The 17,072-nt window shown below is 47.6% G+C and overlaps 1 protein-coding gene across 1 annotated transcript in view; it reads left to right on the top strand.

Annotated features, from left to right (window-relative positions):
* The window catches only part of ARHGEF4 (Rho guanine nucleotide exchange factor 4), a 112,453-nt gene extending 99,276 nt beyond the window's left edge, over positions 1-13,177 (top strand). The window contains 9 exon segments of the mRNA XM_014269814.3: positions 234-416; positions 1,371-1,550; positions 2,107-2,339; positions 4,540-4,669; positions 5,497-5,628; positions 6,530-6,773; positions 7,408-7,485; positions 9,132-9,229; positions 9,232-13,177. Coding sequence (XP_014125289.3) covers positions 234-416; positions 1,371-1,550; positions 2,107-2,339; positions 4,540-4,669; positions 5,497-5,628; positions 6,530-6,773; positions 7,408-7,485; positions 9,132-9,229; positions 9,232-9,456 — 1,503 coding nt within the window. The 3' untranslated portion in view covers positions 9,457-13,177.
* The last annotated feature ends 3,895 nt before the right edge of the window (positions 13,178-17,072 follow it).

The following is a 17,072-nucleotide window of genomic DNA, read 5'->3' as shown; positions in this document are numbered from 1 at the left end:
ATCATTCCTGTAGTTTCTGTGCACTAGAAAAGCCTGCCCAAACCCAGCCATGCCAGGGTGGGAGCAGCAGCCATGTCCCCTCCCCACAGTGACTGTCTGGCCTCAGGCTCCCAGGGGAAATGTTTCCAGGCAATCCACACCCCTCCTGCCACCTTGCCCAGTGTGTGCCCGCCCTGCAGCCCTTCCCTGGCAGAGGTGTTGGGCAGTGGAGCAGTGACCCTCTTGTGCTGCAGCTGCGGGTGAACCAGGATGAGCCCATGGAGGATTATCCCCTGAAGGTGGAGGGCGGCAGAGAGGAAGATTCCCGGCGCTTTGGCATGGGCCAGACCACCAAAGACCAGATGAGGACCAACGTCATCAATGAGATCATAAGCACAGAGAGAGACTACATCAAGCACCTGAAGGACATTTGTGAGGTAAGGAATAAAGGGGGAAGGGACTGTAAAGATTTCTCTGAAGGATGATGGACTGTGTCCCATGCTGCCCAGAAAGGGACCCTGAGCTGGAAACTTTGCTGAAAATGAGACTGGATTTTCATCAGTTCTGCTGAATGCCAGTATATGCTCAGAAAACAGAAGACAATTCATTACAGCAAAATCCCAAATGCCTCTGCATTTGGAGCACTCACTTGTGCTCTGATTAAATGGAATTAATTGAATTTCCCAAGCCAGAGAAAAGTAAATGTCTAGCACTGCTGTCCTCTCTAATATATGTTCTGGGGTAATATAACCAGCAACTCCAGCCTTCAGGCAAGCCATGCTCTGACCAAAACAACTGGGGATGCTCAGCCAATTGGATCTTTTACTGTCAAATATGCTGAATATTGTGACACCTTTTGTAAAAGAGATCCATCCTGTACACTGGGGGAGTGAAGGCACTTGCAATTTTTGCAGGAACAGAATTCTCCACTGCAGTGGTACAAAAGTGGCTCCCAGCAGAGGCAGCTGGGGCAAAGAGCCCACATTTACACACAAGCCTCTCCTGCTGCAGTGTCCCTCTGCCCCTCAGAGCTCTCCTCTGCTGGAGGCATTTGGGCAGCTCCTCACACAGACACCAAACCAGGTCCACACCGGGACTTAACTGGTCCGAATCTACCAGTTCTGAGGTCAGAGCACCCCACTGCAGACACACAGAGGCTGTTTCAGCAGGGGATAAAGCAGCTCTGTGACTCCTTCAGCAGCATCACCCAGGGCTGCCATGAGTCTCTGGCAGCTTCTATTTGTACCATGTTCAGGGTAACAGGAGAGGAAATAATGGTTACAGATGGGTCCAGATGTGCAGGAAGGGAGTGCAGGAACCTGGTGTGCAGTCCTTGAGGCTTTCTGTGCCACAGAGCAGATGCCCAGGAGGTTTCCAATCTGGTTTTCTAGGGTTACATTAAGCAGTGCCGCAAGAGAGCCGACATGTTTACAGAGGAACAGCTGAAGACAATCTTTGGGAATATTGAGGACATCTACAGGTGCCAGAAGAAATTTGTTAAAGCACTAGAGAAGAAATTTAACAAAGACCACCCACATTTGAGTGAGGTTGGCTCATGCTTCTTGGAATATGTAAGTAAATTTGACTTCATGGGAAAGGGGTAGCTGAGCATGGATTGAGGCAGAGGATTTAGAAATTTGTCAGACAGAACTGAAGCTTTCTTTAAAAAGATCCACTAAACGCCACCACCCTCTATCCCAGCCCTGCTCAACCACTTCCTAAAGAGATATCCTGTAGCTCTTGTGGCTGTGGAAGGAGCATTTTCAAAGCACCTTATCCTCTGAACAATGAAATCCCTGCCAGCTCTTGGTACCTCAGGGAAATAGAGGAAGACTCCAAAATCTCGAGCAGGCCTGAGTTTACAGTAATGGTATTTTGAGGTCAGTGAAGGACCAGCTGTGGCTGGTGTGGGCAGTAAAAGCCCACATTCAGCTGAGCCCAGAGCAGGGTGTGTGGGAATGTCTGGGTCTCTCAGATGAAGCTGTGGCACACTTTGCCAGCCCCCAGCTTTAAGTCTCTGGGTTTGAGAGCCTGGGGAGGGCACAAATGACCAAACAGCTCCAGTTAGAGTCTGTGGCAGGGCATGGCCTGAGGGACAAGGCAGTAACCCCTCCCTGTGCCCTGCAGCAAACAGAGTTTCAGATCTACTCCGAGTACTGCAACAACCACCCCAACGCGTGCCTGGAGCTGTCGCGCCTGGCCAAGGTCAACAAGTACGTTTACTTCTTCGAGGCGTGCCGCCTGCTGCAGAAGATGATCGACATCTCCCTGGACGGCTTCCTGCTCACCCCCGTGCAGAAAATCTGCAAATACCCCCTGCAGCTGGCCGAGCTGCTCAAGTACACCAACCCCCAGCACAGGTGAGGGTGGGGAGGGAGCCAGGATGCTCCCATGGAAATGGGCTCGGGCATGGAGAGCAGTGGCTAGCTGCATGCAGCTCAGTTCTTACAGGTTACCTCATAGAAACCTGGAAAAAAAGTATATTTATAATGTTTTAGAAAATATATTTACATAGTATAAGTATATTATAAGTTACATATAATATAACTTATAATATTATATAAGAATATAACATATGTAATATTAATATTAACTTAAAACATAACTTTGTGCCTGGAGAGCAGTGGCTAACTGCAGCCAGCACCATTCTTACAGGTTACCTTGTAGAAACCAGGAAAAAAATTATATATTTTTATAAAGTATATTTACATAATATATTATATAACTTATAATATACTTATGAACTTATATAACACAGTATTATAATAATATTATACTTATTTATGTTCTATTAATATAATACACTAATATAATATAATATAATATAATATAATATAATATAATATAATATAATATAATATAATAATAATTTATAACTTATTATCAGTACATTATAAAAGTATATTTACATAATTTTCCACTACAGCAGCACTCAGCTTTCCTGTCACAGATCAAGAGTTACATCGTCCACTTTATAATGGCCTTTTTCTATTTTATTTGGCTTGTGTACCAGTGATACCAGCACATACATACTTTGGAGCTTGTATTTGTCCTGGTTTCTGTCCATGTTTCTGGTGGTGGTGTTGAGAACTGTGCCTCCAAAAGCATTGGTTGAATACATGCCAAGATTCCCATACAGCTGCACTTCCCCAGTGGGAAGTTGTGCCCTGCAGCAGCCAGGCCATGCACACCTGGTGCCCCATCAGTGCCAGCTCCAAAGCCTCCAAATCCATCACTCACATTGAGGGTGAGGGCACTGCCTTTGGATCAAGTGACTGTCACTTAATTAAGTACCTGAAAACATGAAATACCTCTATGAAAGTGCTGATCTTGGTCCATTATGGTTTGACTCAATTTCACCTTCCTAATTGCAGCCCTGGTGTTTCCCAGAATGGTTTTAAGCATGTCTTGCCTAAGGCAGTGCAGAGATGTTTGGGAGCTGCCTTAGAGCCAAGTTGTGCAGCTCAGCCCCTTCCCAGCAGCTCTGAACTCAGCAGAGGTGGCTGGTGGCCACAGATGGTGTGTGGGGGAGGGCAGCTCAGCCTCTGTGCTGCCCTGCCAGATAAACCATCAGCAGCTCAGCCTCTGCTGCCCTGCCAGATAAACCATCAGCCCATGTTCGAAACAGCCAGTCACTGTTGGATTGCTGACTGGTGTTGGACTGCTTCACCTCTGCACCACACACCAGCCCCTGCATGGCACAGCAGCACTGTCAATGAGTTGTGTTATGTTGCAGAAAGGAAAGAAGAACCTGCAGGTTCTTCTTCCAGCAATTCCTATTTACACCTCTGTAGCTACATTTGATTACTTACCCCTTCCCTTCCCCAGAGGCAGCCTAGTTCTGTTACCAGACTCAATAAACCCACACTGTCTCCCTGCCCAAGGATGTCAGGCTAAATCCTTAGCTCCCTGCTTATGTGCCTCCTTTACACATAAAGGGATGGGATGTCTGGGATGGAGCAGCTTTCCTGAGCAGACTACCTGGAAAAGGAGATTTTTAAAAATGTAACTTGCTATTGTTCTAATCAACATCAAATCTGTGCCTGAAAACCAAGGAGTGTCTGAGAAGCTGCCACAGGAGCAGGGACAGAACAGCTGGGACAGACTGCAGGTGGAATCCTGCTTCCATCCCAGCTCTGTGCCAGCCACTCCCCTCTGGAGTGCAGGTACAGCACCCCAGTGCCATTCTGCCAAGCATAAGGCTGGGGTGTTGTGAGGGCTTTAGGGCGAGGTGAGAGATGAGAATTTGACTCCAAGTAAGTTCTCAGAAGGCTGATTATTATATTATATTATATTATATTATATTATATTAACTAAAGAAAGAGAAAGGATACAGACAGAAAGCTAGCAAAAAAGTGATCATGAAAGTTCATGACTGACTCCTCAGAGTCCAACACAGCTGGCTGTGATTGGTCATTAAATTAAAACAATTCACATGCCGACTAAACAGTTCTCCAAATCACATTCTAAAACAGCAAAACAAGAAGTAGCTGAAGCTTGCCTGGAGAAGGGGTTTTTCGAAACCTGTCACAGTACCCTGAGGCCTGTGTGTGTCCCCAGGGATTTCAAGGACGTGGAGGCTGCTCTGAACGCCATGAAGAACGTGGCTCGGCTCATCAACGAGCGCAAGCGGCGCCTGGAGAACATCGACAAGATCGCCCAGTGGCAGAGCTCCATCGAGGACTGGGAGGTGGGGACTCCCTGCCCAAGGAATTCCACACTGTTCCTCTTCTGCCCTTCCAGCAGCTTCTCTCCACAGTGGTATCTCAGTGTCTAGCCCCACCTCAGCTCTCTGATTTTAGTCTTTTAGTACAGCTGAGCAGGTCTGGCATATAACCCAGCTAGACCAGCTGCCTTTGCACGTGCCCTGGGATTCTTGTTTCCCTGTTTTTCCTTGCAGAATGAAATCAGCATGTAGGTTAGTGGAATTTTATTATTTTTCTCTTGCCCCCCCATTTTATCTTGAGTGACTTCAAACTTTCATGATGAGCAGAATTGCTCCTTAATTCTTAATAAGCCAGATTATTGTTGCAGAAAGGCAACTTCTGGCATAGTCATAGAGGAAACCAAGGTTCTCTGTGGACTCATTAAAAAAATAGCTAAATAAAAGAAACAAAATACTGATTTTCTAAATCCTAGACTGAATAAACCCACACTGTCTCTCTGCCCAAGGATGTCAGGCTAAATTCTTAGCTCCCTGCTTATGTGCCTCCTTTATGTCTGGGATGGAGCAGCTTTCCTGAGCAGGATTTTTTAAATTTTAAACTATTTAAATTTAAAGATTTTTTAAATCTCCATGGAACAGGAGATTTAAAAAAAATGTAACACACTATTGTTCTAATCAAATTCAGTTTTCGACCCCCCCAGGTGCCAGGGCACAGTGTCTCCCTGATGTGCCAAGGACTGTCCTCCAGCACAGAGGCTCTCTCTCATTCCCACACAAGTTCTGTCAGCAGGAATTCAGGCTCCCACTTTCAGATGAGGCTGAGACCAACCTGTTCTTTGTGCTGTTCCCAGGGAGAAGATGTCCTAGTCAGAAGCTCAGAACTCATCTATTCTGGGGAATTAGCCAAAATCTCCCACCCTCAAGCCAAGAGCCAACAGAGGATGTTCTTCCTCTTCGATCACCAGCTTGTCTGCTGCAAGAAGGTAACCATGAATTCTGGCTGCTGCTGTGCTGGTGGATTTGAGTGAGCTCCCTCTCCACCCCTTTGTTTCCTTAATTCTTGCTGGCCTTGTGTGCTCCTGGCACTCTGTGCATTCTTTCCTCTGAGCTCCTGGGGTGTTCTGTGCACCTGAGCACAGCAATCAGCTACTGCTCTAATCCTCACAGCACAAGGGGAAAGCACCGCACAGCTTCTGGGGTTAGTGAGGGGTTATTCTGTACAACTCAGTGATGAGTATTGTCACACAAGTTCTTTTAAATACCTTGTTCTTCATCTGAACTTCCACCTTAGTGTTGTATTCAGAAAACACTGCAGGTTTGATGAACAGCTGTGGCCCTGGCTGTCAGTGAGGCCATGCTAACAGCACATGTAAGTCTGTAAGTACAGCTTTTTTCATAAGCTGAGTAGTAACAGAAATCTTCCCTCTTGGAGCCAATGAACGGTACCTTCCACTGGAATTTCAGAACTGAATGTGCCAGTTATTTTTTGCATATTCCACAGCATGCAGGTACCTGCAGGTAACTTAGGTATGAAAATCACTGTCCTCAAAGTTACTTTTCATTGTCAACAAAAAACAAAGAGCTACTTAGTATTATTTTTGCTTTTAACAGGAACTGAAAGATTCAAATAGTGTTTTCTGTCAGAGGCCTAATGAGGATTTGGGATCATGCATAACAGCCAAGCTTCAGGCAGCAGAGAGGCCCCAGCACAGCCACCAGGCAGAACAAGCACTGTGGCTCCCTGCATGCCCCCAGCAGCTCAGCACTCTGCAGTTGCACAGACTCACACCCAGAGTGATTTCTTTGCCAGGACTGTAATGATGCAGGAAGGGTAAATTGCCATCACATCAAGAACAGCTCCATGTGCTGTGATCTCTCTTGCAGGACCTCCTGCGCAGGGACATCCTGTACTACAAGAGTCGCATCAGCATGGATGACATGGAAATACTGGATGTGGAAGATGGCAAAGACAAGGACTTCAATATCAGTGTGAAAAATGCATTCAAGCTGCACTGCAGAGACACTGAGGAAGTCCATTTGTTCTGTGCAAAAAAGCCTGAGCAGAAACAGCGCTGGCTGAAGGCGTTTGAGAATGAAAGGAGGCAGGTGCAGCTCGACCAGGAGACGGGTATGGAAAGAGCAAGGCTGGGAGACGGTTTTGGATTTAAATCATTATTATTATTTTTGGTTTTTCATCTTTTTTTACCCATTGGCTAATACCTGAGGAGTGAAAGCGTGGGGAAGCCAGCCCATGCTCGAGGGCAGCTCTGGGCTGCTGAATGACACATTGTGAATGAATCTGTGCAATCAAAAAACTGCAAACCACCATAAGCCATCACTGCAGTTTGTCCTCAGGGAGGCTGATGTATCTTCAGGAGTTCAAGGAGGGCTGACAAAGTAGTCAATACATTACATACAGGGTCCAGAGCAGTATAGAACAGCTTCAGTCAAGGCTTCTCCCTGTCCAAGAGGGTTTGTGTTGTTTTGTCCAAATCCTTCTCAATTCAGCCTGGTGTGATCTGAAAGATCTCAGCCACCAGTGGCCTGCAGTGGCTTCTCCCCCCAGTGCAGCCTGGGCCAAGGGCAGGCAGCAAACCCTGCAGGGGGGTCTGTGCAGCCCAGCACAGGCTGGGGGGGCAGGCTGTGCCCCCCAGCCTTGGCAGCAATTGTGGCCTCTCACCTCAGGCATCTGCCCACCCCTGTCTTCTCCTGAGGTGCCAAATGATGACCTGCTGCTGACATGAATCTGCTTCATCTTCCAGGGTTTTCCATCACGGAGGTGCAGAAAAAGCAGGCAATGCTGAATGCCAGCAAGCAGCATCATGCTGGGAAACCCAAGGGTGAGTCACACCTGAGCACAGGAGCACTGTGGGAATGGGGGGTGGCTCTGTATTTACTACATGGGAAAGGCTTCAATGAAGTGACATTAAGAAACTCTTGAGAAGGCCAGATGGTGACAATTTGCACTACAGTTCCTGGTAGATTCAGAGGGCTGGAGTCAGGAGATCATTCCTAACTCCAGAAGAGCCACTTTGCACATAAGCAGCACTCTGCCAAACCCAGCAGCTCCTGCTCCACGGCCAGTGCACAGCCTCTCCCTAGGATCCAGGCTTCCCCAGCAGTGTGCCATTCCCTTTGGCAAAAGGCAAGGTTTGGAGCAATCCCCATGGTGCACAGAGGGCCACCGAGGTCTCTGCAGCAGGGGCTGTTCCTGCCTGTGGAAGATGCTCTGAAACCTGGGCAGGATGCCAGGGTAGGGACCGTGCTTGGGCAGAGCTCTTGGTTCAACCTGCCAGAGACAAGGACAATTAGTAGCAGCCAGGGGAGAGTGAAGTCAAGCAAAATAAAGGCTCCTGTGCCCACAGCACTGTGGCTGAAGACAGCCCTGCTGCTGGCACCTTCCCCTTCCCTCTGCTCAGAGGGAGAGGTGGCACTTGGTTCCTCTGAACCCACAGGGAAAACCACTTCCCCTTGGTGGTACAGCCAGCACTTAAAGCCCAGCCACATCTCCTGAAAGCAAGCTTGGCTACATGTCAAAAAGGGCCAGAAATAAGATTTGACTGCAAACAGTGGGAAGTTTGGAAGGAAGCCAGACCATGCCAACAGAGCAAAGCCCTCGGGAGGCAGCACAGACCAGCCTTGTTCTCCATGCAGGCACTGACCATTCCTAGTCAGAAACCCAGCCCAGGAGGCTGTAACAGGCACCAGCAGCACTTGCACAGCAGCTGCTTCTCCCAGCACAGCCAAAAGCACCAGCTCAGTTTGTCACCAGCCAGGAGCTGCAGCTCTCCAGCCCTGCTGTCATGCAGGACATTTCTGGGCCTTCCACATGAGCTCTAATCCTAAAAGGCACTGCTGAAAGTAAGGATAACTTGAAGGAATAGGTACACTAAGACAAACCCAATTCACAGCCCTGCAGCTTTACTGGGGACTGGGGGAGGTGGTAGAGTTGGGGCAAGGAGCTGTGTTTGACTAATGAGACAGAGTAGAAATTTTCCAGAGTAGAAATCCATTTTGATTGAGGTGAAATGTACATCTTTGAGTTAAGTCTGTAGCTTGAAAACATTCCTACTTAGCCTGACTGCCTGTTCTCGTAGAAAGCCTGTGTTCAGAGAAAGGCTGTGCTTCAGCCCAAGGACAGAGCTAAGGGGGGAGACAGAGAGACAGAGAGACAGAGACTGCTGTGAGAGCAGGTCAGCCTGACCTAGGAAGTCTTTCTGAGAAAGAAGAATTATTGGCAAATGTCACACAAAATTCGTAAAAATGAATATGTATGAACCTATTGTGAAATTGCATACATATGGATTTGAGAGAGAGAGAAAAAACCCTAGAGTTCCCAGAGGTGTGCATGTCTTTTAGAGAGGAATCTCCACATGTGTTCAGAGCTGTAATAAACATCCCGGCTTTACAACTTGCACAAAGCTGTGGAGTTTTGTTTGTCTCCACAAAACACTAACATCTTCCCCTCTCCTCCTCCTCCTGGCAGCCGTCACCAGGCCCTACTACGAGTTCCTGCTGCGGCAGAAGCACCCCACGCTGCCCAGCACGCTCCCCCAGCAGCAGGTCTTCATGCTGGCAGAGCCCAAGCGCAAGCCCTCGAACTTCTGGCAGAACATCAGCAGGCTGACGCCCTTCCGGAAATAGGGCAGCCCCTGTTTGTGCCTGAAGCCCTTCTGAGAAAGCACTTTATCCCTCCCTGCTGGCAGGTGGAGCCCAGGTTCAGCCAGCCCTGTGCCCACAGAGGATGGCACAGGTGCTCCTGCCTTCCCTATTTATTGTGCAGCCCGGCTGACCCGCTGGCTCCCAGGTGAGGCTGCGTGCAGCGGTGCCAGCCCTGCCCTGCCCTGCCCAGCAGGCAAAGCTCCAGGAGCACACAGCAGGGAGCTGGACAGGCTGCAGCCTGAGAGATTTACCTTGTCAGCTGTACCGGACTCACTCCTTCCCGCTGTGCCCACACTGCTGGCTGGCAGCTGCCACAGCCCAGGGCAGCCCATGGACCTGCGGGCCCCGAGGCCGCTGCCGCGCTCACAACAGCAGCTCCGAGTCCGTGGTGAGGAGGGATGAACCTTCTGCTGTGCCCACCCCATGCCCTGCATTTCTCAGAGCTGTGATCCTCCTCCACGTGTCCAGCTAACTCAGCAGCCTCTGCAGGCCCTCAGAGCACAGTGAGCGCTGCACTGTGACCTCCTCCCTCCCTCCTTTAGCCCAGCAGCACCGGTGAGCGGTGCCCCACGTTAAACTGTGCCAACCTGCAGCATGAGTCAAGTCGAAGAATCTCTCTAGTGGGTTTGAGTTACATAAGTTAGAGAAAAATGTGCCTAATTAATACCATACTCAATTCTTTAGATTCTTGTCTCTCCATCATTCTGCCATATTTCCTGGCCAATGAAAATGCTCATTGTTTGTAATGTGTTTATTTATGGTAAAAATCAGAACTGTGTATTTTGTAAGTCTGTAATTGTTCTTGTCAGATGTTGTTAACTTGATGCCTGTTTTGTCTGTTTAATTTTTCTTTTCCTTTTTTTTTTAAAGAAAGGTCAATATTTGCAAACCTAGCTCCCAGAAGTCAGAGTCTGCTGTTCAACTCTGCAACGTCATTGTTATGCAAACTCCCACAGACCCTCAAATTCAAGGAGTGTTACTGACACTTTTAAAAATGGAAAACCACTTGATAAAGGCCTAAATTTGGCATAAAGAGCCTCACTTTAAGTACCCAAGTTTCAAATGGTGGCCAAAAAGAATGAATTCAAACCTTGGTTAGCAAAAAAGAAAGATTTGCCTTACCATAGTGAGAGTTAGAAGCCATACTGACTGAATTCCCTAGATTAGGAGACACCCTGTGACAGTGGAAGGAAGACACTGGCTCATTCCAGCTCAAGTGTGAGTGAGCACTAACTGTCTGCAGAGCTCAGAAATCCAGTGTTTGTTGATGCTGTAGCTGACCAAAGTCTGGTCATCCAGGGATATCTGAATTCAGTAGCATGTACAAAGTCCTTCTTGCACTATATCTTCCCCCCAGACCAGGGGCAACATTTAATTTCATAAAGAAACTTGTAAAAGTGACTCTCAGCCTGTGTTTGTCTCCAGCCCGTCTATCTGTGTGAAGCTGTTTCTTTCCAAAGCCACTGTGGGGATTGTTCTCCTGCAGCTCCACCAGGGGCTGCTCAGCCACAGGGGCCCTGCCAGGAGGGGACCCCAGAGCAGCCATCCCAGCTGTGGGGACACAGGGACAGAGCAGAGGGGTCACTGGGTCAATGCTGGGGGCAGAGGGGGGCAAAAGGAGAAAAAATTAAAATATTCTCTAAGAAGTCACTGAGATGAGGCAGTTACAGCAGTATTAGCACAACACACACACAGACACCAAGAGACACAGACATGGGAACACTGAAGGACACCCAGAGACACACTGAGGCACTGCCAGGTGTGCACAGACACCCACGGGGGGAGATGGTGACCAAGAGACCCTGACACACAGACACACACAGAGCTATGTCAGCCAGCTGCAGCCAGCACCACCCAGCACCAGAAGGCAATTGTCATTTCTGTGTTTACCCTAAGTGTCTGCACCCTCCTTTCCTTATCCATGGCATGTCTGTTTTGATTGGCCAGGAAGAAAAGCTGTTGGCACTGATGTTATCAATTTTCTGAGCTTATCATCAGCTTTGTAGTAAGTGGAGGGGGGTAGAGGGGCAGAGGACAATCCCTCCCCAGCACAGATCCAGGATCACACCCCACACTGAGCATGGCCAGCTGTGACAGGTTGCTCATAGTCCTGTCCAGTTGCTATCTGAGTTCACTCAAGGATGGAGATTCTCCTCAAAGCTCTTTGTATCCCTCTCAAAAGCACTCTGTCCCCAGTGTGAAGGAAGTGCTGACATTTGTTCAGAGCTCCCCTTGCTGCAATGTCTGATGTGGTCTTAGGCAGAATGTTGCTTAATACACTCAGCATTACATCTACAATGAAGGCACTCTGGTAGAAATCCTAACCTCCTCTCCCAAGGGAAATGGGGTGACAGTGGCACAGGACCTGGAGTGCAGCAGCTGTGAAGTGCCACAACCCTGCCCTTCCTCCCCTCTGAAACACACACAGGAATTGGCTGTTACTACTTGCCTGTGTAGCAATACTCTGAACAGTCAATATGCATCCAGTGGTTAAAATAATCATCATTTATCAGCTCTTCCAGAATTGGCTGCACCTCTGACCAGTGCACACAAAGGATTTACAGAGACACTTTTTTTACAGACATTTCTCAAGTGCCAAACCAGACTTCTCTGGCCAGACAGCATCCCAGTCAATGGGCAGTTAATAACTTCTGGAAGAATTCTACTCTCCACTGGACTATCAGTACTCTTTCTAAGTGTCCTCACTTTGGATTCTAGTCTTGCACACCACATCTGGAGCTAGGATCCAATTCCCTATGCAAGACTGAGATCAGGTAAAAAAGCTGCTCACACAAAGTGCTGGAGTTACAGCAGCAGCACAGAAAACAGGTAAGGCTCAAACCCACAAACCCACTGTGCTCAACATGCTCACCCCACAGACTGCTCTGAAGAGGATTCATCACAAAATACTATCCTTACTTTAACAGCAGCAGAACCTCCCAACTCTCACCATAACCCTGGGTGCTTCCTAAACAAACTGTCACAGATCAGGTGTAACCTCCTCATGTTTAAGTGATCAGACACTCAGAGTCATCTCATCCCCCAAGTTACTCATTAAATGGCAAAGTGTAGCTGTGTGAGAGATGGTAACAGATTAACCCAGCCCACAAAATTTCCTGCTGCACCTGCATTTGGGCTGGAGTGGCTCCCACAGCTCGGGCAATGGGCAGCACTGGGGTGAACCCTCAGTTCAGCTGGGCTGTGCACAGAGGGCAGATCCCAAGGGCATCAGCTAAACCTGGGAGAATGGGGCTCCTGGCTGGCCAAGAACAGCTCTGACAAGATCTCTGGGCTAAATGGACAAGAAGTGCCAGTTCCACAAGAAGTGTCCAATTGAACCATGAAGAATCAGAGCTGTGAGATATCAGGAACTTTTCTCTGGAGCTGAACCTTTAACAGGGGCCAGAAATGCAGATTTGTGTACAAAACAAACTGAAGCTCCTGATGTGAGTCTGAACAACACCAACCCTTCTGGATTTTAGGGTAGAATCAGCTGAATTGCTCAGGAAAACAGTTCTGCATTGAGGTACATGAAAAGGACAAAGGGATTGAGTCAGGGGTGGTTTGGGGTGTTTTTTAAAGGTGTTGGTTCTACCTGTTCCTCTCCTTCTGTAGATATCCATTTAGGAAGCTTCTTGTGAAAACAGCCATGATTCTTGATTACCTAAATCTGCCCAGATTTCATTTGGTCAAATAAAACACAGAATTATGTAAAGGATGTCAATCAAATGAAAGACGATTTCCTGAAGCTACCAGTTAAGTGAACCAGTGGCTACTAAATAACATAGTCTGTGCTCTGACCAAAAAAAAAAAAAAAAAAAAAGGAAAAAAAAATCTATTTAAAACTATTAGTTTAGAAGTTTAGAATATCTGATTCAGACACTGTGGGTGTATACACTGTTCAAGTTCTAATAGCATCAGAACCAGCACAAATTGTCTTTGTGCTAACTTCAAGTGAGAACAGGTCAGTTCCCATGGAGAGAAGAGTTCCCCCAAGGCAGCCTTTACTGTCTCTCCTGTTCTGCCCATTCCCTGAAGGACAGGGGGGTGTCAGCTCAGAGGAGCCCCCTCTGTGTCCAGCAGAGTCCTTGGCTCACCACTGCACTGCAGGAGATTCCCACTGTGCAGGACACTGCTCTGCCATCCAGGAGCCAACCATCTGCACCTGGGTGTCCCAAGAGCTTCCCAAAACCTCCTGAAAACCAGGTCACAACAGGGATAACTCAGAATCCAGGCACCTGCCAGTAATAAAAGAATCTCAGCTTCACACTGAGAACACTTCATTTCTTGGGATGCCAGAATGGCAGAAATTAGCTTTTCTTTAAATGGAGAGGCCTTTCACCTGATGTGTCAAAATATCAGGCTGTGCTCCTCCAGATTGACTGCAGTGAAGCACACCTTCATGTAACAGCATCATTGAAGAAGTCTGTGGCAAGACTGATATGCAAACATCAGTGTTTTGAACAAGTTTGCAGCACTCCCCTCCCAGACTCTGAGCTGGCAGCCCCTGGCAGGTGGGGCAGCATCCAGCAAGTGCTGATTCCTTCTTCATTGTTACTGCTTCAGTTGTTTTAATTCTCCTGCTGAGTTCCACCACGTACCTGCTCATGAGGGTTATGGGCATTGCAAAGCCCACCTGACAGTGAGTATGGTACAACAGCAACTGCTCAAGCTTTAAGGAGGGAACTGCTCACACCTCATTAAATGCTGGAGCCTCAGCCTGTGCCTGCTGTGCTGCTCACGTTCTCTACCACAGGGGGAGGACTCACCACTTCTACTGTCAGCAGCAGCACCACACTGGTACAACACAAAGCATCAGCCACAATGTCCTGTACCAGCCACCACAGGAACTCCTGTCCAGAGCTCCCAGCCCAAGCAAAGCTGAGGCTCAGGTTTTCAGGTAAGTAATGGGTTAAAGAACTTTGATAGTGGATAAAAACGAACTGAAAAAAGCACAAGTGTTTTCAGCTGATTTTAAGCCCCTGAAGACACAGTGGTGCTCTTTCAGCTGGACAGTGTGGGGAGGAATCAATCTTCAGGCTGCAGTGCCCCACCAGTGCAGCTGCTGTCAGTGAGGCAGTGCAAGGTGCAGCCAGCAGTGTGAGCTGGCAGAATCCAGAAATGCCTCCAGGGACCACAGCTCAGGGCAGCAGCGTGGAGTCTCCTCCTTTCCAGTGCCAGGCTGCAGGCTCTGCAGAAGCCAAGGTGCTCCTTCCCAGCCTCACAGCAATCCAGCTGCCCTGCCTTGCCATGAACACCTCACACCTTATTTCTCCCATGTGTCTCACACATGTCCTTAGCAAGCTCCATGACTCAAATCCCATGGCTTTGGCAGTGCTGGCACTTCTAGGAAAAATGCAGGCTGCTTGTTCTTTTTGCTCAACGCTCCTGGCATCTTTCCCCCTGCAACTACACCCCTCCTCTCCCCACGTCCTGAGCTTCTCTTTGCACAACTTTGCTACCAAAGCAGCTCCCTGTTCACAGCCTGTGCAAATGAAATACCTGTGCTACTGACCCCAGAGCAGTGTACCTTTGTGTGTGACTGCCTACGTTTACACTTGTGAGATGGGAAATAAACAAGCTATCAACTTGAAGTCTTGCATGGTTCTGTAATCCTCCCAAAAAGCATTAACCACTGATTATAAAGCAGCTATGGAACAGCATTCTGCTTACAAGCTCCTTCTATTCTTCCACACCTACTTCTTTCCCTTTTCTCCTAAGCAGCACCCACCCATTACCCAGGCTGGATAATAATTTATGGCTTTTTTCTTTAACCTCCAGTAACCTGAAATAATATACTTGCTATCTATATCACACCATCAAGAAAAACCTTATCCCCAAATACAGCCACGAGTTCACTGAAGCTGAGGGAGCTGCATTTGAGCTCAGCTGGGCACTTCACATGATTACAATTCCTATAAGGCTGGCAAAAGCAAAACTTGGGGAAGGTGTGCTCCCCTTCCCCTTTCTGAAGCATCAATTTGCCCACATATTTTACCTTTCTTGCCCAGAAAAGAAAAAGTTATTGTGAAACACTACCAAGTAGATTACTATAGCCCAAACATGAATGGCCAGCTGTGGTAATTTAAGCTGCCAGCTGAGCTGCTCCTTGTCAAGTTCCTTCTGTCACATTTGGATTGGAAGGATCTCTTAGCCCACCAAGGACTACAAGTGGGGCTCCTGTACCAACAGTCTCCCCTCTGCATCTGCAATTCTCCCTGGGACACAGCCCAGCTTCCCACAGCTGCCACAGGCTTCTGGCTGCTGTTCAAAATAAACATTACAAACCTAAAGTCATCACATGGCCTCCATTCTATTCTGGATGATAAAGACAGGATAGCTTATAGCCTGATGGATACTAAAATAAAATCCTGGAGAGCACTTAGCCTCCTACACACCAGTCAGACATTTCATCCATGCAATTCAGCAACACTGACAATTTCCTACACAAAAAAATCCCGTCTAAGTAAGTACATCATTCCTGATTCCAAGGGAGCTCACCAATGAAACTTTGTGTTACCTGACTTTGTTTACAGCAAGCCACAGAGTTTAGAATCTAAAACAAGATGTTAGAAACAGCAAGGTTTGGTTTTGCCCAGAATTAGTTACAGGAAAACCTGAAACTCAAAATTTCTTGCCTGATTTCTACCAATCACTGCCTGAGCACTGGAGGGGGCTCTGGTTGTTCTCAGGTGTTCAGAGCTGCCCTAAATGAGGGAGTTCTTATCTCCACAGCACGTGGAGCCACCTGTCACTGAGGGAAGGGTAACACACATTAATTACACTGTCACTGCAAAATCCATCTGGCAAGAGGGAGAAGTCAAACCATTACTGACCCACCATTTTGGCAGTTCCATGGATACATTTAGAACCACCAGGGACTGAAGTGCTCAGCACCACGTCCTTGCAGGTGCTGAATCCAGTACAAGGTCAGGTTTCAGAGCAGCAGACTCCCAGGAGAACAGCTACATCAGAACCCTTCTAGCCTGGGAGTGATCAGCACCATTCTGAAGAACAGCTTTTCCCTTTATAGCATCCCAGATTTCAGCAACCCACTGGTGGAGGATTATGAATTTTCATCAGCTGCAGTGCTCTGCAAAAAACTCCCAAACCTACCTACCTGTGACATGAAAGCAATCCCAGGATAACTGACCAACAATCAGCTTGAGGAAAAACATACTGAAAAAAAAAAAATCTGTCCATGGCATCCCTTATGCTCAGCTACAATTTTAGAAGCTCAACTACTTAAATCTACCTGTAGCAATAATCCTGACAATGAAACACTATTCCTGCAGATTGATGCAGTCACGTTGCACCTTCCTCTTCCACATGTGCTGCTTTTTTCCAGGAGGTTATCAGGTAAGTTATTGTTATTTTTGGAGACCTACAATAAATGAAAATAGCCAGTTAGTTCAAGCAGCTTAGTTGTTCCCCCGGAGCTTTACAACCACCCACACACTAAAGAAATAGGATAATTACCCACACTTCACACCTACTCAGCTCCTTTCCTTCTGGGGAACACTCAAGACACTGATTTCTAACAGCTTTCTGCTCAGGGCTGTCACCTCTCCAATCAAACAGCGTGGCTTTGGTATGAAGCAAATGCTCAAGTATTGTCAAATTTTACATCCGTTCCATTTCCTTTGTTTTAAGCTATAAAATAAAACCTCTCAAACCCCAGAAATGTCTCAAAAGGGAACAAGGCAGGGCTGAACATCTTTACCACACTCTCAGACAGGACAACTTAGGGCAGCTTTATTCCCCA

This window comes from Zonotrichia albicollis, chromosome 9 (assembly GCF_047830755.1).
Source record: "Zonotrichia albicollis isolate bZonAlb1 chromosome 9, bZonAlb1.hap1, whole genome shotgun sequence".
Lineage (NCBI taxonomy): Eukaryota > Metazoa > Chordata > Aves > Passeriformes > Passerellidae > Zonotrichia > Zonotrichia albicollis.
Note: the sequence above shows the minus strand (reverse complement) of the source record. Positions and strands in the feature narration are given on the sequence as shown.